This window comes from Neospora caninum, chromosome III (assembly GCF_000208865.1).
Source record: "Neospora caninum Liverpool complete genome, chromosome III".
Taxonomy (NCBI): domain Eukaryota; phylum Apicomplexa; class Conoidasida; order Eucoccidiorida; family Sarcocystidae; genus Neospora; species Neospora caninum.
The window spans coordinates 1,687,784-1,710,787 of NC_018388.1; the positions used below are offsets into that span (position 1 = coordinate 1,687,784).

The following is a 23,004-nucleotide window of genomic DNA, read 5'->3' on the forward strand; positions in this document are numbered from 1 at the left end:
CATTTCTTCCACGCATCGAGTTTATGTCGCTTCTCAGTGGTTCATTTTCACCATTTCGTCGTCCTGTGACTGATTGTCGGGAGCTCCACGGGCAAGGCCGGCTGTGGATTTGTTTTGTGTTGGACATTCGTTGCAAGTTTTTGAGCTGGACGAAGCGCTCATTTCCTGTACTGACTGCATTTTTGACTTACATTGTTCCGTACGAGAGGTATCTGGGTGTGTTCTTCTTCGCTTCGTCAGATACCTAATTCTCTGTACCACACTATCCCATCTCGCTCCAAACTGTTGTTGCTCAAGATGCAGATCCTCATCAAAACCCTTACAGGCAGGAAGCAGTCTTTCAACTTCGAGCCTGACAACACTGTGCTCCACGTAAAGCAAGCTCTTCAAGAAAAAGAAGGCATCGATGTGAAGCAGATACGCCTGATCTATTCCGGCAAGCAAATGAGCGATGAACTGAAATTGTCTGATTACAAAGTTGTTCCGGGCTGTACGATACACATGGTCTTGCAGCTGCGGGGAGGCTGCTAAATGCAGCTCTCGGACTCAGCAGAAATCGCTTCCTGTGCTGGAAAAGAACTTGTTGAAATGCCTTGAACCGTCTGAAGCGTTGGGAGGGTTGTTTTCTTAGCGTTCCTGATGAACTGTGGTCTACAGTCCCAAGCTTCCTTACGGGAAATCCCATCACCCTTGCAGTGTTACTACGCTTTCTTGTTCCGTGCAACTGTCGCTCTATTTCACCGTCATACAGGAGTGAGCGTTGTGTTAAGTGAAAGGACGTTTTTATTGGCTCGCATCATGGGATGTTTCAACTCGTGGCTTCTGCAGGTAATCTCCACTTCGTGAATTCGTGAACCAGATAACATCCGTTGCCGTCGGATACGTCGTCTACAATGCGCATGTGCTGCCTCTGCGCGAAAAAAACCTGCAGAACTCCAGCAGATCTTCGTAGCGACCGACACATCTTTTCGGAGAGTACCTTTTTTTCGAACGGTCTCTCAGGACACGAAGTAAACAAATTTAACATTGTAAGCATAGTTACATCTGACATTACAACACTCGAGAGGTTTCTCGCCCGCATACGCCCATTTAACGTTGGATTGCGTGTTGCCTCCGTGGTATGGACAGAAAAGAAGCATCCAATAGCTTCGACCAAAGCGGCTGGTCATGTAGAGAGAAAAATGCTATCAGCACATTGGCCTGTAGCCGTCTGGTCATAGCCTGTTAGCTGCAGTACCAATCCAGTTTATGTTAAGAGAACGAAGGACGAGCCGCGCGGAAGGCGCCTCCAGTCGCTTTTCAGACGTGTCTGTATGTCGGTGGCGGCTGTATCCGCAAATTCTCCGGCTGCGACATCCAGGCGGGAGTCTGACGCGAGGCACCATGGGAAGGAGATGATCCGAGCTGAGGATTACTAGGGGACGGAGATGGTCCGAGCTGAGGATTACTAGGGGACGGAGATGGTCCGGGCTGGGGATTACCAGGAGAAGGGGCTGGGTTCGGTTGCGGTGTGCCCGGAGAAGGGATTACTGGTTCCGGTTTTGAAGGCTCTTTCAAGTATGATGACCTTGAGCCTCTGATGCTGAAAGGAAGGAGAATCACGTGTTCCCACGCAGTGTACAGAACATCAAGAACGGTGCGCAAATTCTCAATAGATTTCGACCAGTATGCGGCGGCTTCTAAAGCAGCAGCGGTCACGAGGGTGGGTTCGTCAGGATTGTCGAAAGGGCCGTAAAACAAAAGTGGAGATCCCTTCAGTCGTGCAAGAAACGTCGACAATTCCATAGCGGAGATGTCGCTAGGAAGTTGGGGGGGCCTTAAGTAGAGGCTACGTTTTTCGGAAGAATCATCCAAAAGAAACTGTGGCTCCGTTTTTTTGCTGCTGCTCACAACCCGAAGTTCATCTCCGCTACCGGTGGCCACATCCGTGTTAGTGATTCCGATGGCCCTTTTGTAGACCGGCTCGGTGGACGCGGTTTTCTTCTGTCGTGGCAAGAAAACATCATTCATGTGTTCTTTTCCGTGATCGCCTGCCCTCTCCTCCGAAAGCCGAAGTGGTTCTTCGGCACCAGGAATTTCTCCCAATTCCTCTTGGGAAGAACAGGGATGTGTGTGGAGACGTCGATGATCGTGGGTTGCTGCCGACGGAACGTGCACGTCCAGTGAATCTCGAACAAAATTAGTGACTGTTGATCCAATGTTGAAACGGTTATGTAGTTGCGTGTTGACCTGAGACCGAGATTCCCGCAGGACAGTTCCATCTCCACTGACGGTGAATCCAGTGAAGACACAGACGGTACAGATAGCCGCGATATGTAAAAAAAACGAGAACTGCTGGCGGGAAAACAACTCACTTTGTGATCTTGAACCAGCCATCGCTGCACACAAAGCTGAAAACACGGGGCCCCTGAACAGTGCTAAAACAAAATACGAGGAAGGTTGCGATGAGGCTGAAGAGGAGACCGTACGTGTACAGGAGGGGGAAAACGAAAATTAGTGACTGCGAACTCCAGAAAAACCCTTGGGCGTACTTCAAGAAGCTACGGTGCCCGGGGCTGCGTTCGGCGTTAGCAGAGGCGGTGCACGCTCGGTTTCCTTGTGGATCTCAAATCCTCTCGAGCGCCCTCCCCATTTTCCAAGATTTCCCAACAGCCAGCGCTGGTACCAGTGCCGGAAGAGACTCTTCGACCCCTCTGTAAGGGTTCGTAGCCTCGCCGAATAACGGTAGTAACTTTGTCAATGACGGGATCTGGATCCGAACACACACACTGGCCAGCTTGCTGATGCACCTGTTCTGCTTTGTCGCTCTGGTACGCCGAGTTTTCCGGTAAAAAAGCTAGCTGCAACCAAAAACATTTTCCCTAACTGTCCACGACCCCTAAGAAGAACTGTCAGACACATCGAAACGTAAGCACATGTGCTTGACGTCAATGTCATTCAAGGTTCTAAAATGGCTTTCATTTTGCAACCTCTTCGACGAAAGGGTTGTAATTCGCCTTGTCTGTATCGGCCCCAGTGATTGACGAAGAGAGGCATACTTGTTGAAAATTACCCCAAAGGAATGTACGTCATGAGGTCGTGCTTCCCGATTCTGATGAGGATTGCCAGCGTCGCCATAGCACCCAGGACCCTATTCATCATTCCTACAGCGCTCCGATGCACATCCAGAATTGGCCGGCTTGGGACGAGTCAGAGGAAGACTGTGGCTAGGAATGTAGGTAAGCCATGTTCGCTTCGAATGTCCACTGGCAGGTGAGCCGTATCTGCAAGGAAATTCCTTCTCCCCGCAAGCACCTTTTCTCATACAAGACTTGTAGACCGTCCCCCCCCCCCCCCCGCAGAGCTGCATAGCGTCGCCAAAAGTGGCCGTTGTTTAACCATTTTGGTTTTCGTAGTCTGTGCGTGTATCGTGTATATTCCGCAAATCTGCGACCCATCTACAATGCTAGCTCAGAGCTGAAAACCGGCTGCTGTTCACTTCTGACTTCCAGATCAAATGCAGAACTTATCTAGCATGCGATAAAAAGAAATGCATGGTCCTCGACGCGCGCTAAGGAGGGATCAAAAGGTATTCAAACAACGATATGTAGACTCGTCACAAAAGGAGTCGTTTGATTTAGTTCATACAACAAATCACCAGGTTGTCACGCTCACAAGAGGAACGACAACAACCGATACAGTCACTTTCCTTGGCAAATGCAGCATGAAACTGCCAAGCTGACGCAGCTATTCTTCTGCTTCGGCCACAGGATTTTATAGATTAACATGGAGCAAATCAGCTGCTCCCGTATCCCGCAATAAAAACGATGTTCCGAAACCGGGAAAGATTCCATATGGTCTACGTCCTGCTTGCACAATAACAATCTCCTGCGTTCCCCTTGAGGTATACGGTGTTAATTATTCAAAGTGTGGAGAACTCCCTTGGAGGTCACAGCAGAGAAGAAAAGGTCACCCGGAATGGGAGTGTCTCTCTCATCCTACCGAAAGCGTCGGCTGCAAAGCTTGCGATTGTCTCATTTGCATCGCGTTCTTCCTGTTCAACCTTTCTCCGGCCCCTTCCGCGAGCATCAAAGCTACCCAAACAAGTGAGACTTTTGTCTCTTTATGGTATACAAGATGTAGATAAACATATGAGACACACAGTCGAACAGATGGATTGACAGACAAAAAACAGGAAGCACATGTAGCAAGGAACAGTGATTATGAAGTTATGTATGTCGTTACGTAAATTAAGATATAGTTGGAGGGCATTTGTACAGGCCTGCCGACGATAGATGACCTTTCCATTCATGGGTTGGTATGCTCGCGGATGGCTAGCGCGCCGCCAGTTGAGGCGTCCAGAGATGGCATTCACTGAGAAAACCCAGACGCACCCCCCTGGGCCTGGAGCTCCTTCTCAGCCAAACCCCGCAATCGCCTGCGAGAAAAAGATAAAGTAAAGTGATCGGACCGTCGAGTGAGTTGGCTGTTTCATTACAGTTATGGGTGAACGCGTAGAAAGAACAAGTTTCCGTTATATTAGTAGGCAACAGTTAGAGATATTAGGCTCATGCTTAACATTTCGCTACCTGCTACAAACGAAAAACGAATGGTGCTGCACGTTCTTCGTAGTAACATCCGTTTTCCGGCTATGCCGACATCTCCGCAATGAGCTCTTCACCGTTTCGACCAAAAAACCATACACAGCGCGATCAACCGCAAGAACTGCTTTGGCAAGACCAATTGGTTCCATAGGGCTGACTACGGGCTTCAGCTGCATTATTTTGTTTCTTCTAACGGGACAGACACGTACTCTGTGCAAAACATAGAAGCCTGCCAGTACGTCTTGGTGCAGTTGCTGACACACTGCTGCTGGGTAGAAGTCAGCGAGTTTCCTGGTCACAAAGAGGGCACACAAAACACTCTTCATACCATATTTAATCCTCGTACGGTTTGTACCTACTTGACTCCTCAGTTTATCCAGAACGGTAGTTTATCGGGGCTAAAGTCTGCATAATCAATTAAATGGTTTGTTCAGCCACTGGTTCACCGTCAACTACCTTGTTTCGACTTCCTCCCGGCTAAGGCAACTTTAAGCGCCGTATCTAAATATGCAGGGTGACTAGAACCATTTAAATGTTTTCTATATGACTCTCGTGAAGGAATCAACTAGTCCAAAAAGGCTAGGTCGACCATTACCAGGGATTCTGAACTGCAGCTACTTGTGAATATCAACACGACACACTGTGCGTGGAGGAGCATATCGCCTAGGATATTGTGGGCATTTTTAGTGGACCGCCGGTGAACGGATTCGCGAAAAAGAAGTAAGTCCACAGAACACAAAGCCGCTCTACGTGGATGGGGGGGCTGGGGCCAAAGCAATGGAAAGCTCACCAGGTACGTCAATGCAGCGGCTGAAGCACCGGTCCAGCAACTTCATTGTCTGCCGCTGGCCCTCGAGCAGCATCTGCAATCACGAAACAAAGACACGCAACCATACAGCTGAACCTGAAAAGGACGTGATCTTCATTTTGGAAACTCGCGGATCTTCATCATGGCCGAAAAGGGATCCCAGCAAGCAAATTAAAGCTACAGATCCTTCACACAGCCGTCAGCTCTTGAAGAAATGACGCTTGTTACACCGATGGAGACACTCTTTGCAGCTCCACGGCAACGATCCAATACACAGAGCAATTGTGGAAGGCAAGAGGTGAGAGTTTCCATAGCAGGCAAAGGCCAAAGGCCAGATTTATCGCAAGCATCTCTGCGGGTGCCATTGTCAAATCAGGCACCATGAGGGCACTCGCCCCGACATCGATACTATCTGCGTAAGAAAGCATTATTCAACCGTAGACAAGCATAGAACAAATAGAAAAGAATAATAACACCTACAGCGAGCTGCGTTTCCATCTCCTGCATTTTGTCAGCGGGGATATCTGAATCCATAGCGACGTCGCGCTGTATGGGCACTAACTATCGATAACAAGCGGGCAGCAGAACACGAGTCAAACAAAAACTCGACCGTCAAAACGAAACCGTTTCTCTTGGCGTTGACCACAATTTCAAAAGTCGATTGCCTTTGAAGGCTGCCTTCTTCTGGTAGCAATAATGGTGGGCGTATTACATGCATTCCAAAAAAGGACGCTTGAATGAATGCATGCACGCCCGGCGTTCGATTAGCAGTGTCGTTGCCATGGAGACAGCCGGACAAACTTGAAATCGAATTGGTTCCATCCTCAACCTGCTTACGGACTGCCAGAAAGAGTCAAGCTGGACACCGGGCAACAGGACAGCCGAAAGTTTCTTTCCGTTCCTCGGACCTTATGACGAGTGCACGCTGTTTTATTTTCCACGGCATCACACGGCATTGTGGGGGAAAGTGGTCACGCTCAACAAATGTGATATTTGCATTTCAAATACCAGTCAGTTGGTAGGCCTTTTTTCTTCTTCACGTGGTACGATCACACAAGTTCTTGCCTGGTTATCGCAACCGCGTTAAATTCGCTCACGACCACTCCCGATGACGGCATCGTCCAGTATGATCGAGTCACTTCGCTACAGGATGCATTTCTGCCTCACCGACATGGAGGACTACAGGATATTCATTCTTAATGGAGAGTTCAAAAGATATTGGCAGCTCGTGGCACTTGTCATATCCGTTTATCGCGGGGTGGTGTGTGTACTTTCCAGCATGGTATACGGTTAGTCAAAGACGTATATGAAGGATAAGGCTGTTCCCATCAAGAAAGCATCCCGGATGCGCACTGACCAAACACATGCAGAAGTTTGGTTAGGTTGCAGGATTCTGAAGAACCGTATAGGGTGTCTACCGAGGAAATCCTCCAGTTCACTGCGTCCTAGCTCTCTCCGTGTGCTAAATCAACTGAAAAGTGTTATTCTATTTAGGATGTGTTGTCGATGAATTAAGTTGAAATCTCAACCAGAAACACAAATATCAACTCGGTTCTTCCCAGACTCCCCCAAAATGGTGCAACAGCTCTTGCGATGGAAACCAGTTGTCCTGATCGATGATATGCGCATCAGCTTGAGAGAATAATTAAACGATGTAGCTACTGTGGGTTGGGGTCAGGTAGCAGTGGGATAGCGCGGTCAGCTACGGAAACTGGAGCATGATCAAACATAGCCATTGCCATTTTCATCGTGTCTACCGAAACTAGGCCCCCCGTCCATTAGTTTCTTCTACAGCTCCCCAAAAGGGAAGAAAAATAACGCTATGCAGTGTATTCGGCACCACCACGTCCAATACTGGTTACCGAGCTTTCCGGTAGTACCGCTGTCGTTCTACTCTTGTGCTTCGCCAAAAAACCGAACTCTGTCACCCTAAAGCTAGGTATAGGGTGGACACCCAGTGTCAATATTTACATGTCCATTGAAGCCTTGATCTTCGCAGCTTTTTACGTGTGGGGCGTGTACTTCAGACTTCCACCTTAAGTTCCTATGTTCCGTACTCAGCAGCGTGGACGGGGTGGTCCATTTTAGTAGGTCGGAGACACACGCAAGGCAGCCCCCGCTCTGTACGACGACTCTTGCACTTTACACCTTCATGCTTGTTCTCTTGACATGTATTTTTGGCGGGTCACAGCACACGCACGGCGCCTTCAACTGTTATTGGGTCCTCCGGAGCGTGTCACCGGGTCTCAACTGCTCTGCTGGGCTTCCATTTCAATGAGCTCTCATAAGGTTCCTTCGCAATGCAAGCACATGAATTGGTGTATGAGCGTATATACGCAGTGGGAGGCTCCCCATTTTAGCACAAAGTTTTTTTTGCCGCGCACGTAGCACACGACAGCACCGAGGAACCAACGCAATCGGTGAATGCCACTCGCGAGCTTTCCTTCGTAGTCCAACTGCACAGTCTAAAGTCAAAATTTTTTCTTCTACTGTCGAATCTATGTCTCTCACAAAGTGGTGTGCTATTGTTGGTTGCTGTTAAGCGGATTTTTCGAATTTCAACTACTCCAGAGCGGTATCGCAAAGCTTCGTCACAACCAATAGGAAATGGCGTTCTGGATCAGTCGCGTCACAAGGACCATAACAATTTCTTAAACTACGAGTCAGAAGAACGGAGCCGTTGATCCTCGGTCACAGTTTAACTTCTCAATGGGGATGAAGAGATGTGACGTACCAAGAGGAAATGCCCGAATACGAACCGAGACTGCATCCACATTACGCTGCCTAGTCAGTGACAACGTGTCGCGGATGCGGTCAAGTGCACCAGAAAACTTGACTAATCCAGAAGCATGCACAACACGGCACCTCTGGACTTCAAGATTCCCCTCATTCTCTCGATGCCCCAAAGAAGCCCGCTGTCTCAAAGCTTGTCCAGACCACTCCATAAGCCCAGGCGCCGCAAAAGTGCCTATTTGGTGGACTTCTGCGTTTCTGAGCTTACATGCCCAGCTTGGTTCGTCGCCAATGTCTCCGCTTGGCGTTGTACCTGTTCACACAAAAAAAAACGGTACGCCAACACGGCATGAAAACCACTTCGGAAAACCTACTGGAACTGCCATGCGAAAAGAACAAAAGAAAACCACACGACCACACCATATATTTGGCGTACCTAATCTTTGAGCCAGTCCTCATGCGGATCCAAGGCGGGATCGGCCTGTTCTGCTTCTGCTTCCGACCCAGGTGCTTCTTCAGCGACAGACCCTTGATGGATCCCTGAACGCACAAAATGCATGTCATTACACCGACAAGAGAGGCTGTCACCGAGAAGGTATCTTTATAAAGGTAAGGGCCTCGTTGTTAGAATTCATCAACTGTCTCAAGACAGAAAAACATAAAGGCAAGTCAGCTGCCTGTCGTATCGGCAAGAACCCGAATGTTGATTCGTCAACAATTTATGACTCGAAAAGTGGTCAGTGGATGTGTCATTATTTGGGTCCCAGTTTGGGGCAAGAGAACCATTTCCCCAACAGCTGAGAGCCCTGTCACGCTGCACACCCGTGTGAACCGGTGTAAACAGGAACCGGCAGGAAAGATAGCACGTCCCCCATCTCCTCAAACAAAGTATGTTGTGAAACGCGGCAGCGCAGCAGTCCCTCAAAACGGAACCATCGCGACCCCCCCCCCCTCCCTTGGCTGCTGCAGCGCTGTAGCACACGCTCGCCGCTGCAGACGTGAGAAGTCCACTCCCTCCGAAAGTATCGAGAATTTTGTGCCCTGAAAAAAGGACTTTCGTTTCCCTTCATTTCCCCGAACAGCAGAGCTGCTCCCTCGACGACGCTGCCGCACCGACAAAACCCACAACAGAATCAGGAACCTCCTCTGCTTCCTGTCCCACCTTTCCTGTAAAGTATGTTCTCCCGCTCCCTCCGGATGAGATGCCACTTCGGGCAGTATCCAATAAAATCCAGGAGAACTCATGCTGCAGCATAGATCCCGGTTAATTCTCTCTGTGGCACACAAGCGTACTCCGTATACAGAGCACCATGCCAGCAGCTCCACCAACAACCACGCTGGACCACAGGAAAAGTACAGGGTGAACAAACAGAAAGCGTGGGACGAAATGACATTTCTTAAAAAAACAAAGTTCAATCACAACGAGGAGCACAGCAGTTTTGAGAGCAAATCCGCGTATACCGTTTTTTCCCAGCCCCTGATAAAACTGTTTCTGTCCAGAGCGCCTTACCATTTTGACCGTGAGTAGAAGGATTAACGCAGAAAAAGACCGGGGAATCGATCAAACAAAACAAAGGAAAAAGGAACCTAGTGCGCTAATCCAACCAAATTTTTCTCGTTCTCCCACGCTGGCATGCGCCACCTGCGGATTTCATGCCCCACAGAACTGCACGCATCTCTCCGTAGCCCTCCCTCGAACAGTGGCGGAGAGGCGCGCTGACGCTTTGCTGTCTGTCGCAGTATGTCGGTAGGCTGCCGCAAAGTCGACGTTAATTCCTCTGCACGAACAAAAACGCGGCTGCATCCCTCTCAATCTTTGAAAGTTACGGAAAACGGGTGAAGCTAAGGTTGCAGCCAGAGAAGAAGCAAGTTCGACGCGAAAGCGTGTTTCAAGCGGCAGCTTCCTAGCTGCGGCTCTCCTACTGCTAAAGTGTGGAAAGAAAAACATTACTTTCAAAGTGGCATCAAGCAGCGAGATCCCGCCAAGACCAGCGCTGGCGCGTTCCGGAGGGGCCAACCCAAAACCCTTGTCACCGAAGTTTTACTTCCACATGGCAGTGATTCAGAAGTTCTCGAACCTCTGGATTGCCAAGTTACATTCACGCTCAGGGTAGAGAATAATTTACTCGTCATGGATACAGCGCTCTATTCATGATGGCAGCAGTATCCTTTAACGATTAGACGAGGATATCCGCCGGAAGCCAAGCAACCACCCCATCTATCTTCTCTTCTCGTAGATTTGCTTGAGCTTGGGTTTTTGGTGGTAAATGAGAGTCAGGAACGAGCATCACAAGCCTATGTCTGACGCCATGTGTACAGGCAGTATCTGGTCTCACGCAGACGGGACCTGGCAGGATGAGCGAAAGACGATGGGTCCCCCCCCCACCCCAGCTGCGTACACGCGAGAGCGTCCAAATATTCTCAGGCATCTATCCCTCTGCTTGAAACAGAATTCTGAAACTGGTGTCACTCTAGTGCGCATGCTGTCTCGAGAGGTGGAGAACGTGTCAGATCTGCGCTCAAGGCCACTTACGGCTCCGACTCTGCTTAACACAGTACAATGCTGGGCGGGGTCCGCTGTAGTGCTTCCGGAGGCTTTGGGTATGGAAGAGGCAGACTGAAAGACTTTAGGGCCGTCATGGTTCTGCAGAACGATTCCTGTGGCTGTTTACGGCGATGCACAGCTCCGGTGCACGCCCTGTTCGTATTTTCACAGCACCACACACATACAACTCAAGCGTCAAGGTGAGCATGTTCGATATACGCAGTGCTTCTCTGAAAAGACTTGAGTGGTCAGCAGAAAGACTCGAAGCTCGTCTGTCTGAGGGGGATGCTTCTCAAGAGAATGCGAATTTGTTGATCGCATATCCGGCAGCGGAGGAAAAAGCTCAGGCTTCTGTACCTGTCTGAGGTAACTTCAACGCAGTCGCTGTTTCGGTGTTACTGATTCAAGATCCAAACCAGTAGTCCAACTCGTTGACACGGGGGATTTCCTCCGTGTGCACGAGGCGCCGGCGTTCCGGCGTGGGTGCCTAATGGAAAAAGAACAACGTCTCGACTGTATGGCGCGTTCTTCCCGCAAAGGTAGTGGACTATCGCCAGCATAACGTATCTCGTCTCAGATTCGCTTCATTTCAAATGAACCGCAGGGCTTCAGAAAAGTGCACAAGGATCGGTGTGGTCCCGCGGGTTGACTGGCCACCCAAACTGCTTGTAATCTGGCTGGCAACGTGAGTAGCCGATCTCTATTTCGCCTCTTAGTCACTGCTTGATTTATTTTATGAGCGACGGGCGCTGATTTCCATTTCGGTTTAAAGTTGATCGACCAGAAAGCCGTGATTTTCGGTGCAGCAGAGGGGCCTTCTCTCAAGCGACTTGCGTGTGGTCAGCAGACACCTGCTGTAAGCCTGCGCCGCAGATTTCTCTGAAATGGGCCACATCTTCCTCACAGAAGGCGAGGGGTCCTGTCATACTACGACGGTCCTCTCAAAACAGGCCCCAGACATCGGGTGGCAACGTCATAAGGAAATACTGACCTGGCATGCAGCTGTCGGTTTTCCTGCTACCTGCTCATGTGTGGGGCAATGGATGGGAAGTAGGAAACTTGCAGCGGAATTTCTTTAAAGAAGGTTGAGCACAGTGCAATTTTTCCTACTTCGTAGCACAGAGTGGTGATACGTCGTCTCCAACAGAGGCCGTGACTACGCGTTTCGTGAGAAATCCCCTAGTTACGCAGTCCGCCTTTCCGTGGGAAAAGACGAGGGTCGATACTCAGCAGAATGCTAACCTTCAGACGGCAGAATCGGACATCTTCCCCAGGTGGTCGTGGATCACCAGTGATTCCCATCATCCTTCAACACAAATACAAAAGGAAGATACCAAGACTCACTCTGGAGGAGGCATTCGGTCACGCGGGATCTCTGAAACAGAAGGCAGAGAAAGTCCTTTCAGACGGGCTTCAAAGCGACACAAGCACAGAGGACAGCAGCGACAGCCCAGTCGCCTTAGGGAAGAAGAGAAAAACCGACGAGGAAAATGGCGGAAGGGAAAAAAGTAGGGAGGCTTTCTGCCGTGCGCGGCGTGGATCGTCGAGTTCCTGGGACTCGGATACAACGCCTGATGAGCCATGCGGCAAGCAGAAAGGAGGCACCGTTTGGAGCGGAAAAATGAATGAGAGGAACGAGCCATTAATGAGAATCAGAGACGCTCTGCAAACGTCGAGGCTGACAAAACGGCCCGTCCGAGCTGGCCGAGCTCAACAACGTTACAACGCCTCTCCAACGACAGCAGAAGAAACAGGGAATTGGGAAATCTACCAGAAGGAACACAAGCAAAACGCGAGAGACCGGCCTTGGTTAGGGGGGCAGGAGGCGACGCCCGGGGCGAAGTGGAGACAAGAAAGGAGCTTTGAAAATTGGAAGCAGTTCTCCTCGTTGAGCAGTCAACAAGTGTGGCTCATGACGGACCGAAAGGATAGAGTTGCACGAATTTCCGCTGACAAATCCGAATCCAGCCATGGGAAAGGACCGATGTTGCTACTGGAAATGTCGCCAGATTGGGGCCAGACCGGAGAAGAATGGGATCTGGCGCGAATTGCGGAGGAGTCATTCAGGGAACAGCGGGATACTTCTCTTCCGGTAACATCCTCTGCCCACTGCTCTTTGCCAACAGGGGAAGAGCAAAGGGTTCGACGCCAGGCCCTTCCGCGCTGTTCAAAGGACAACGCACTACTGATGAAGCAGAGAACGTCGAGTGCCCGACGCAGCGAAAACCAGCCAGCCTGGTCAGCATTCAAACAAAAAAAGATCGTTCTTCAAATGGGAATGGTTACAGATGTCGTTCATGAGGCTGCTGCTCTGCGTTTTGGCTGGGCAATTCACAGGATTATTAGACGCCACCTCATCCGCGTGATTAGGCATTGGAAAAGTGCTGGCTCTCGTCCGTCTTCGAGTGATCCACCCTTCTCTGCGTCGAATGGCACGTCTTTCTCAATCTCAACCGCATCGCCTCAGACCGGGGAGTGCCGTTCAGAAGCTCGTCCCGAAGAGCCGTTCGACGAGCCAACCCACCAAGCATTCGTTCGCTCACCATCCGCCTCCCAAGGCATTCTGATTCGGAACGAAGGGGAGGTGACGACGGTGGCGCAATGCCATTCATCAGACTCAGACAGGGTCGGACAACGTGAAGCAAGGGCGGTATCTGTTGCAACACCATTGAGAAGTGCCGGAGCACGCCTCATGTCACGATGCCTGCTCCATGCCCTCCGGAAAACAGGACTAGGAGACGCCTGGCACAGACTGAAGACATGGAGTCAGAACTGTCAGGTATGGTTTGCAGTTTAGAGGTATCCGTGTGTTGTCTGAAACGTAACGCTTGCTCGGCCGGTGATGGAAAACCCTCAGCGCCGCTCCCATTGTGAAGCCACACGGAGCGAGATCTTCCGAGGAAACATAAGCTACAGTGATATCATAGAACAGACCTCACTGCGAAGCAAGCGCACACTGATAACTTCAGCTTTGGCTCCCAAGAAGCTCACGGCGCCTCAAAAAATTCCTTCGCACCATCCCGGACCGTGCATACCGATGCACACATTACGCAGATATATATATATATATATATATATATATACATTCTACAAACATATATGTATATATATATATATATATATATACAAATGTGGCATCATGCGTATGCAAGTCATCTTTCGCGGTGAAGAGGCAGTGCTGTGGCTGGGTGCTTCCGGGTGTCGTTCTCGTGGCCGTAGCTACGGTGATGGACCGCTTTTGTGTGCTTGCTACAGTTCGAGGAGCGCATGAGCGGTTTCTACCCGTCGCTCCAAGCTGTCTCGGAATGGGCAACCCGCTTCAGCCGCGTGCTAGCTGTGATGGCGCTTCGAAGAATCGTTTGTTTCTCTGCACGAAGGATCCTACTCAGAACCTTTCTCACGTTGTCGCAAGCTGCGCCGGCATCTTGCGGTTCCAGACGTACAACTCGCCCGGGCATCACAGTGGCGGATCCCTCCCCGAACCTCGTCACTTCAGCCCCAACGGGAACTCGACCATCTGGTGTGCATGTGTCTGGTGCCCCCTATCCAGAACCACAAGGTGAATCTTTTTTCGCGACTTTTCACGACACCAACTCTCGGATATGGGCTCGCCGTATACATAGGAACAGAACAACTGTCATGAACACTACAGGTTAACCCCTGCTCCGCGTATCTCTTTTGGGTTGATGATGGCCTTACTCGAAATCGCACTTTTTTCGTTTTCGCGTGGCACTCAAACACGCAGCTGAAGGCAGATGACTCCAAAACGGTGGCTTCCTTCTGCGTGCGTGGCTCGGTACTGAACCTGCCCTCTCTAAGAGTCTCTCGAGGACACCATAATTTAAGTAGATCGACTCGGACCTGAAATTTGACAACCGCGTGCTCCGCATTTACTACGCTGCTCTGAAATGGTTAGGCAGACGGTTCACCTAAAAATTCTGATGGCCCGTGTCTGAGTTTCTCGTTTCCTGTCCTGCTGCAGGCCGTCTGACGCGCCAAACGGGTGCTACCCTCTTCAGAAGAGGGGAATGTTACACGCGGCTAGTTCCGGCGTACGGAGCTACGCATGCTTCTCAGACCTTGAGAGCCGAACCTGAGCCGGTGAGACGTGGATGCTGGTCGCCAATCTTACCTCTGTCAGCCCCTGCAACAGTCAGCCTCAGTGCGAGTTCGGGCGGCGCCAAGACACCGGTTAGGTCCCGTTTTCCAGAGCCTAGAGCTGATTCACCGGAGAATGTTGAGACAGAAGCAGTAACTACATGTGTTGTGACTACAAATGTCGACCCATGCGGCACTCTGCCCCCTCTCGGCAGAAGAAAAACGCGAGACGCTTGCCCTACTGCAGAATGGTAAAGGACTCTTTAAACGCTCCACACCCTGTACGAAAAAATTCAACGTAATCGAAAAACGCTCGAAAGGCAAAGTGAGGCACCTATCCCGGTCGGGCATCGGTCCTTCAATAGTGAAAGCGAGCAGCTGTAAAGGCTAGCGCGTACATCCTCCTGGGGCAAAACCGACGATTTGTCGTGCCTCGCGAGGCGCAGAGGAAAACGCTGCCTGGCAGCAGCCAAAACGCACGCCCGTGTACCACCACGGTATTCCGCTTAGTGTTCCGACGCCGCATGTACTCCATGTCTGCTATTCACCGGCCCTTTGACAGCCAGATACTCTTAATTCTGGATGTGCCCCTGGCCAGCTCTTCCTTTGCAGCTTATCCGAGCGGAGACCTTCACTTATACTACTTCGCGCAGCCCTCTTTCCAATGCATCATAGACGTCCTTTGTGTCCACGAGGACGTTCGTGTATAACTTCAGTGCAGAGGTACCTAGGAACTGGGACAGCACTGCGATCTTCCACTTCGTTATCGGGAGAAGACAGTTCGCAAATGGTACGAATGAATCTGGCAAATGCTCCAACTGGCTAATGTGTCCCCGGCAAAAATAGGTCACCCACCTCCCTGCGCTGAGGCAGCGTAGTTCGCAAGGCGACGTTACACCTCGGCCGTTAAGAACGGAATGCACAGGCCGCCTTGCCGCGAGTTTTCGCCGTCTCGAAGCTCTGCGGTCTGGCGACTCGCTTCGCGCACAGACGCGAATCAGGGGACGGGGCTATAAAAGGTCTGTCAACAGAGACCCTGTTTGCTTCAAAACGAGTCCCGTTCTTTCGGGCGCGCTGCTTCAGAAGCACTGTAGTACTCTCCGTTGTTGGCACTTGCGACTGCGGCCAATAAAAGTCAGCATCTCCGCACAAGCTCGTGTGGGCAAGTCACGACAGCGGCAACCTTGAGTGTTTGAAGGGAGAAAGGAGTTCGTAAATAGTACTTATTTTTTCATGTGTCCGGCACCACGTGTAGCGTCAGAGAGCTGGCAAGCCACCGTCCAATCAAGAAGTCTTCTGAAGGGTTTGTCGAGCAGCGCAGGGCTGATCGTGGCTGGGCCGTACGCGTTTGGCATCGCGCAAGACCTTGCCTGCGTTAGGAAGCAGAGGCGGAACGCGATCGCAGTCGCGTTCCTTCTTCCATCGCTCCTCTTGAGAGTTTACATCAGACGTGAGATTCTCTTGCTCCTTCGCGTCCTGAGTGGCTTGGTGCGACTTGGTCTCTTTCGTGGCATCTGCCCCCATCTGAAGCTTGGCCCCTTCGCTTGTCCGACACCGGGAACTCTTGCCCTGAGCAGCTACTGACGGCGCACCTCGGGGGCAGTGGGTGGATAACAGTGGCAGGGGAAGTGAAGACGTCGAACTGCATGCTGCCTTCAGCGGTTGGCTCCGCCGCCGAAGGGGACCTGAGAACAGAACGGAAAGAACCAGTATGTCAATGAGAAATCGGTACGCCCGCACCCCAAAAAGAATCCAGGCGTCCAAGCGCCACAGAGACGCTGGCGTAAATCGCCATGCCGGCTGCGCTACCTGGGAGGGCGACTCCCATGAGTCTCGCGAATGGTAGTGACCAGAGGGAGTTTTCGCCGGTCAATACAGCTGCACACGAGATGGCCACGAAAGAGTCGTTTCGGGGCTGTGTTCGCCACATTCCGTTCGCAGGGCGACTGCCTCTTTTCGAGCACCTCAACCTCTTTACGGAAAACTCACTACGAATGACTTCGTCATCACTCTCCGCCCCTGTCGGGTGAATCGTCCTCTGTTGCTGCTGATGTAGGGCGTGGACAATGTGCTGGGACCCGTGGAAGGCGCCGCTAGGTTTCTCGAAAGGGAAACCGCCAGGGTGGGCGCCATGCACGCAACTTTCAAAAGACTGGCCACTCAAAACTGGATCGGTTCGCGCTCCGCGTTGTGCTTCCAAAGTCTGGATGCGCAAGGCGGCCGATCTTTGACGCTGGTCAGATGCCGGTGACAACGGATCTGTTTGGATTCCAGCCTTGGTCTTCGGATGACCTTTCTGAGGCGTCCCGTGCTCGCCGGCGACTCGGCCGTCGCGAGAGCAAACCCGACGCAGTTGCCCACACATGTACTGTTGCTGTGTTCTCAAATGTTCTTGTTCCTGCTGTAGAAGCATTTGATGGAGCATCCCATGCATTGCGAATTGAGTGTGCGCCACTGAGCGGCCTGTGGACTCCCACCAAGCTATGCAGAGTCGAAGCGAGTTCGGCAGCGCTCCTCGGACATTTGGAGACGCGAGCTCTGAAGCCACAAAACATCGCAGCACGAGTCTTGGAACGCGTGTGGACATGTCCACGCATATTAAAATAATGTTGTAAATATGCTTGCTAGGGCGGTGTACATTCCCACGTGTGACATCAGCCCTCTGCTTGGAAGAGGTTTTTGTAAAGGTTTTTCTGTTTTGTGGCACTCAACGGCAGGCTGCACATCAGCCCAACACGTGTTACGGCTTTGTGGAGCTGTGAGTCACCACAGGCGCGGTCTCAAGCGTGTTTGTGGAAGGGCAAAAAGACCCGGACCCGGTGATAACGCATGGAGGATCAAAGCTTATCGTGATCCACGAGAACTCTCCCGACACGCGGTGCCCCAGGCTGCTCTCCGAAGAATAGCAGCTCTGCGCGACACATACCGGCAAGATGAGAGATAAGACCGAGCCTATTCATCTGTTGGTACGGCAGATCGTGGAACCAGGGGTGAGCCAAGGCACATTCCGCAGCTAGCCGCTTTGTCGGAGAGACTTGGAGCAGCCTGCACACACATCACCCAAATGCCGACAAAACCTTGCCTTGTGCGGCGAGAAAATTGCCGAATGGAAAGAAGAAACTGCGCTAGGACAAAGCCAGCGATGTGGGCAAGTAGGAGCAAAACGCCCACGCCTCTCAGATGCTACGCCACCCCCTTACCGGGCAATCAGGTCCAGTCCCAATTCGTCCAACTGCAAACCGCCCCGGTCCAAAATGAAGTCATTGATCGACAGCTTTTTCATATTCATATCCAGCTGGGGGAAGGAGCTGAGGAACTTCGTTAAAAGGCCGCGCTGCCAGCCTGCACCTCTGAGCGCAGACTCCACACGCAGAACCTGAGATGGAAACAGAAAACAAGGAAATCGAGGTTGGTGATTGCTGCATGCCTGCAGTAGAGGGAATTTACCTTGTCACCAGTTCCAGGTCCGCGGCCGAAGGGCGGCCAGTGATTTTGAAGATGTTCTCCAAAATCATCACCTCCATCTGATACGTCGCTTTTCGTGCATCGTGCGTGACAAAAGCATACTGCCACCGGTAAGGTGGGCGAACCGCGTGCTGCGGAAGGCACATCTCCAGAATAATCACACCTAACGACCAGATATCGCACCAAAGGCCGTAGTCGGCTACCTGCAAAGAAGAGCCACAACGAACACGGCGACAGCGGGTGACCACGGTGTGAAAGAGGAGCAGCTTAGAAACGCTGTTCTCTCGGAAACTGTTATCTTAACGGTAGGGCAACTCCGGACCACTGCATCTTCTCACCAGACTCTTGGCACTGTTGTATCTCTTTGGGTCCGCAACCAGCAGATCCGGTGGACGGTAAGGCAGCGTAATCACGTGCCCCGTCTGTCTCATGCAGCCTGTCTCGTTGATCCTGAATCCTGGCGGAATCGTCGTTCGACCTCCGCTGCCGTTTGACCCAGACTGCGGAGAGTTGTTTTCCGTGCCAGCCGACTTCTCGTAGGATACGCTTACGGGGGCGACAGACCCTTCATACAAGCCGGATAAAAACACGGGAGCGGAGGGTGACGGAATAGACGTTTGACACTATCACTGTCTTGGGGCAGCTATGCTTGCAGGCACAGTGTACCTACCTGCGCACTGTTGGCTCAACTCCCAGCGCACCTTGCGCCCCATTCCAAAGTCAGCGATTTTGACAATTGACACTCCTTCCTCGTACAGGTAATCCCCATCTTGAACCCTTGCGGTGTCCACGAGCAGATTTTCGGGCTTCAGGTCACGGTGGACGACATTTTGGCTGTGAAGCTTGGCCACTCCTGCAAAATGCGTTCAGGACGAGTTCGCCCGCGTGACAGCGACGAAAACAACAGAGACACATTCTGGTGGCGTGCTTGGCACATCTACCCTGTTGCGGTTTCGAGTGACACTATCCAGCTCTATGTTTCATGTCCTGCTTACCGTTCAGTAACTGCCAAGCGTAGAATTTCAGCGCAGAAATATTCATACGCTGTTCTGCCCATAGACGTTTAATGTACTGGCCGAAATCAGATTTGCACTTCTCTACGATAAGGACACCGCAGTGCCGGACGCCCCCAAGGTAACCTTCAGCGAACTCGGGAGAAACTTCGAGGCATGACCGGCAACCGAAAAAGGATGGGAAATTCGGGAACTCGTTGTTAGCGTACTCGGACATACTGAATTCATTATAGAAGTTGGTTTCACGAATGACGTCGGCCGTTATGCCCTCTGCTTCGAAATCAGGAAGGAAGAGGAGTTTGGCTGCGAATTGACGACCGCTCGCAGCCACAGTAGACAACTCTGAACCCTCGGCCGGACGCACCTCGAAGACCCTTCCATACTGCCCAGAGCCCAAGGGTATATACATGGGCATTTGCACGATCCCATGACTTTTCAGTTTAAAGGCTCTGTAACCGTTGGAAACGAACACCCAGCTGAGGCCGTTAGACGTCTCAAACGCGGGTTCGGGCGGGACTCTCCTTGGCTTAGGCCCATTATGACCCATGGTGCAGCAATAACAAGGAAATTCCGCAATCACTGAAGACACAGACTTCCGCGACGCATGTGATCGCCGAATTTCATATCCGGGTACAGCGAACTATGCGTGATCAGACGGCGCCGAAAAAAATGCCCATTCAAGTGTTGCTTGTCTCAATATCTACTACAGAAGACGCTACCTTGCGTCCTGGGTTGAGGAGAAGCGCCATTTTGCAGCTCCGGCGGCGTTCTGGAGTTCGAATCAAGACACGGAAATCAAACGTTAACCTGCGTCCATTGGACGACACCGTACTGGAAAACCACAGGAAATAAACCTTGGACAGCTCTTTTGTGCACGCACGGTCGACACTGCTGCCTTTCGGAGACGCTGACGAAACGGACGATAGAAAACGTTTTTCCAAGCTGTGTCAATAAGAGTTTCGACGAAAAACATACCATAAAAATTCATTTCCGAAAGGGGGGCATGCAGAGTACGCCAGGGCCCAGGAGACATGGCAACACACGTGGTGGGTGGCATCGGGCATGCAAGGCAAAGTATTTGTCCATTATTTTCAGAAGGAAGCCCACAAGAGTTTGCGTGTGCGGCAAAGAAAAGTAATGTAGGAAATTACGACTTCTCAGAAGTCCACGGGAATTGAGATAAATGTTTAAAGCTTCCGTGCTCTGAGACATCACAACTACGAGGCTTTTCCCTGTGTGCTCGCCCAGTAATCTCGATACTCTGCCCATCGTCTCAGATACACCTGTTGAAGATTTTCAATGCAAATTCATTGAGCTCATTTGTCTTCTAAAAGAGCCACACCTCAAAGCGAATTTTCTCATCGACGGGGTCTACCTCCTATGCGTTTCATCGTGTCAGTATGTAAGGCTTGTGGATCATCCGCATCACCATGTTCGAACCTGTACGAAAGACTGATGTTTCAATTTCTCCGCGACAGTTGAAGACTCCGGAATGCGTACGGCAACTTGAAGCTGAGAGAAGATTCTGTGCCACAGAACAATGAGTCCTCCCGCGTGGCTCTCGGTCTTTATGATATTACTAACCGTGCATCTTTTCTCTCCTGCCTGATCGCACTAGCCGTGGACTGTACTTCCAGCATGTACGACAGAAATCGAAGAACGCAACTGCTCTCAGTTTTACCTTGCTGGGGTTGTATAGAATAAAGCTGCAGGGAGGAGCGACACTTTCTGCGGCTTCATCTGATACGGCCAGTGCCTCAACACGTGACCAGATGCATGGTACTGTCCACACCCGAAGGAGAACCCACCCTGGGAGCTCCACTGTCTGGATGAAACGATGATTCTGTGATCAAGAAGCGCGGAAGAGAATCTCTTACTTTATATCAACGCGAAGTATCTCTAGCAGGCAGCTGCCTTCGTTCTTCAAGTTAAGTACGACAGCTGTGTAGAGCGTATTCGTGCCCTCTTCAATAATTTTTGCCTTCTTCACATGTGGACACAGGCCATGGAAACAAGCGCCAGACGTGTCTGCATCACAGAACGAAACTACAACAGCATTACCAGAGCCAGACGCGTCAGTTAAAAAAGGCTTCCGACGCAGAGGGCTCCCTCCTGACACGGAACGGCGAAGCGCCATCGATTGCTCCCCCATGGTTATGAGAAACACGGCCGTTTATTTTGACACCGTGGCAACACAGAATTCATTACGAATGGCAATTCCTCCAAGAAGCGTGAGGGTCTGTTCTTGGAAATATGCAGCTTCAAGGACATTACAAAAAAGTGGGCAACGCAATGATCCTGTCATTACACCGCGTTTCTCGACTGTAGAGGCGTTGGTCCGTGAACGCCTACCACCGAATAGAGGATCTTTATCACCTCGTAGTGCCCACAAAAAAGTGACAGCACAGGAGTGACATCTGTGAATAAGATTTTAGTTACTGCGTCAAGTCTGGAGCAAATTGCTAAGCTGATGGTCCCTGATTGGTGATGTGAAAAGTTCAACGAAAACTCCACGACCTGCCGGCAGCCAGCGCTCAGAAGAACGATAACTCGAAAGAAGCCTCTATAGCACACAGAACAAGAGCAAGCTTCGACACTACACAGCTTCATACTCACTCAGCAAGAGCTGACAACGTGGCACAATGTTGTAGGCATCTCGCGCACGCGAAGAAAGTCTTTCAAAGGATGGGCCCCTGAAGGAGGCGATGGCGTGGTAAACCATTTCTCACAACGGCGTAGTGCTAGTTTCGAGAGATGCCGACACTTACGGAGGCTTGTAAAATCTTCAAAGGAAGTGGCTCAGCAAGCATCCGGATCACGACAGATCTCAGAACCGGCGCGCTACTGCTGTGCTCCCATATTTGTAACACCAAACCTGGATAATCGTTGATCAAAAATGGAAACATCGCTGTGTGTGAGCTGTATCGCCTGCTTCACCTCCGCAGGCGGCTTCATCCCCAGTTCATCTGCTCGACACCAACGCTCCGATCTGGAAAGGCCACAGCACGGGCCATACTGCAGCACCGCAAAACCACAAACACGCCTCACAAGGGCTTCAGTCGCGCACCGTTCCCTAAACGGCGCACCGTAGACACGGTGTGTTCACGTCACTAGGCTGGTTGTCCACACACCTGAACTGCCATGTCGAATCTCTGTAGCATTCGCTCCAGGTCTGTGGCGCCCGCTTGTCCTTCATGGTCACCCAAAATATAGTGACGAGTCGTCTGACACTCGGCGATAAGCTTGTTTCGAAGGAGCTCGCTTAATCCTTGGAAGCGATCAAAACGCTTACGACCACAGCTCAAACCAGCAAGGAGACGAACTTTTCCAGCCTCGTCTCTGTTGCCTTGGAAAGAGAGAGAACGTTCTTGCTGTGTGACTCCCGTACGCAGTTCCGGCAAAAAGCCGAATTGATGTGCACCTTCAGTCGTGCCTTTCTTGGCTGTTTGGTGTAGCTCGCCACAGGAAGACGACGGAGAGAGTCGAAACGGAGCGGTGCGGTACTTTGTTTTGCTTCTAACTCCCTTGCTTGACTGTGGAGATGTGCTGCCATGGTCCCAGAAGTCAGCTAGGGTTCGGACTGAACCTCCTGTGCTGCCTTTCTTTGGCGTCTGGCTTGAGGCTGCATTGCTCATTTCGACCAGAGGCCACGAATAAAAAGAGAGCATAAAAAGGCGGACACGGTGAGTCTGAACACAGTTCAACAGCACGGAGTTCGCCACTGAATGAACCTCCAACCTGGAACAGGCCTCGTTTCGA

The 23,004-nt window shown here is 51.2% G+C and overlaps 5 protein-coding genes across 5 annotated transcripts; 1 reads left to right on the forward strand and 4 right to left on the reverse strand.

Moving 5' to 3' along the window:
- Nucleotides 1-297: 297 nt before the first annotated feature.
- NCLIV_008880 (putative ubiquitin) lies at nt 298-531 on the forward strand (the record flags this gene model as incomplete). The annotated part of the gene is made up of 1 exon (XM_003880404.1): nt 298-531. One exon carries the CDS (start codon nt 298-300, stop codon nt 529-531), a length of 234 nt encoding a protein of 77 aa, XP_003880453.1.
- Nucleotides 532-4,350: 3,819 nt separating this feature from the next.
- On the reverse strand, nt 4,351-5,925 carry NCLIV_008890 (putative tim10/DDP zinc finger domain-containing protein; the record flags this gene model as incomplete). Its single annotated transcript, XM_003880405.1, has 4 exons — nt 4,351-4,417; nt 4,793-4,874; nt 5,374-5,446; nt 5,872-5,925. 4 exons carry the CDS (start codon nt 5,923-5,925, stop codon nt 4,351-4,353), a joined length of 276 nt encoding a protein of 91 aa, XP_003880454.1.
- Nucleotides 5,926-8,388: 2,463 nt separating this feature from the next.
- On the reverse strand, nt 8,389-9,637 carry NCLIV_008900 (yali0d05697p, related; the record flags this gene model as incomplete). Its single annotated transcript, XM_003880406.1, has 3 exons — nt 8,389-8,437; nt 8,561-8,664; nt 9,635-9,637. 3 exons carry the CDS (start codon nt 9,635-9,637, stop codon nt 8,389-8,391), a joined length of 156 nt encoding a protein of 51 aa, XP_003880455.1.
- A 6,414-nt stretch (nt 9,638-16,051) lies between these two features.
- NCLIV_008910 (putative CMGC kinase) lies at nt 16,052-19,660 on the reverse strand (the record flags this gene model as incomplete). The annotated part of the gene is made up of 8 exons (XM_003880407.1): nt 16,052-16,452; nt 16,757-17,305; nt 17,694-17,812; nt 17,968-18,117; nt 18,215-18,435; nt 18,571-18,797; nt 18,903-19,085; nt 19,228-19,660. The coding sequence occupies 8 exons, from the start codon at nt 19,658-19,660 to the stop codon at nt 16,052-16,054; spliced, it is 2,283 nt and encodes a 760-aa protein (XP_003880456.1).
- A 2,426-nt stretch (nt 19,661-22,086) lies between these two features.
- NCLIV_008915 (uncharacterized protein) lies at nt 22,087-22,913 on the reverse strand (the record flags this gene model as incomplete). The annotated part of the gene is made up of 2 exons (XM_003880408.1): nt 22,087-22,260; nt 22,377-22,913. The coding sequence occupies 2 exons, from the start codon at nt 22,911-22,913 to the stop codon at nt 22,087-22,089; spliced, it is 711 nt and encodes a 236-aa protein (XP_003880457.1).
- Nucleotides 22,914-23,004: the final 91 nt, after the last annotated feature.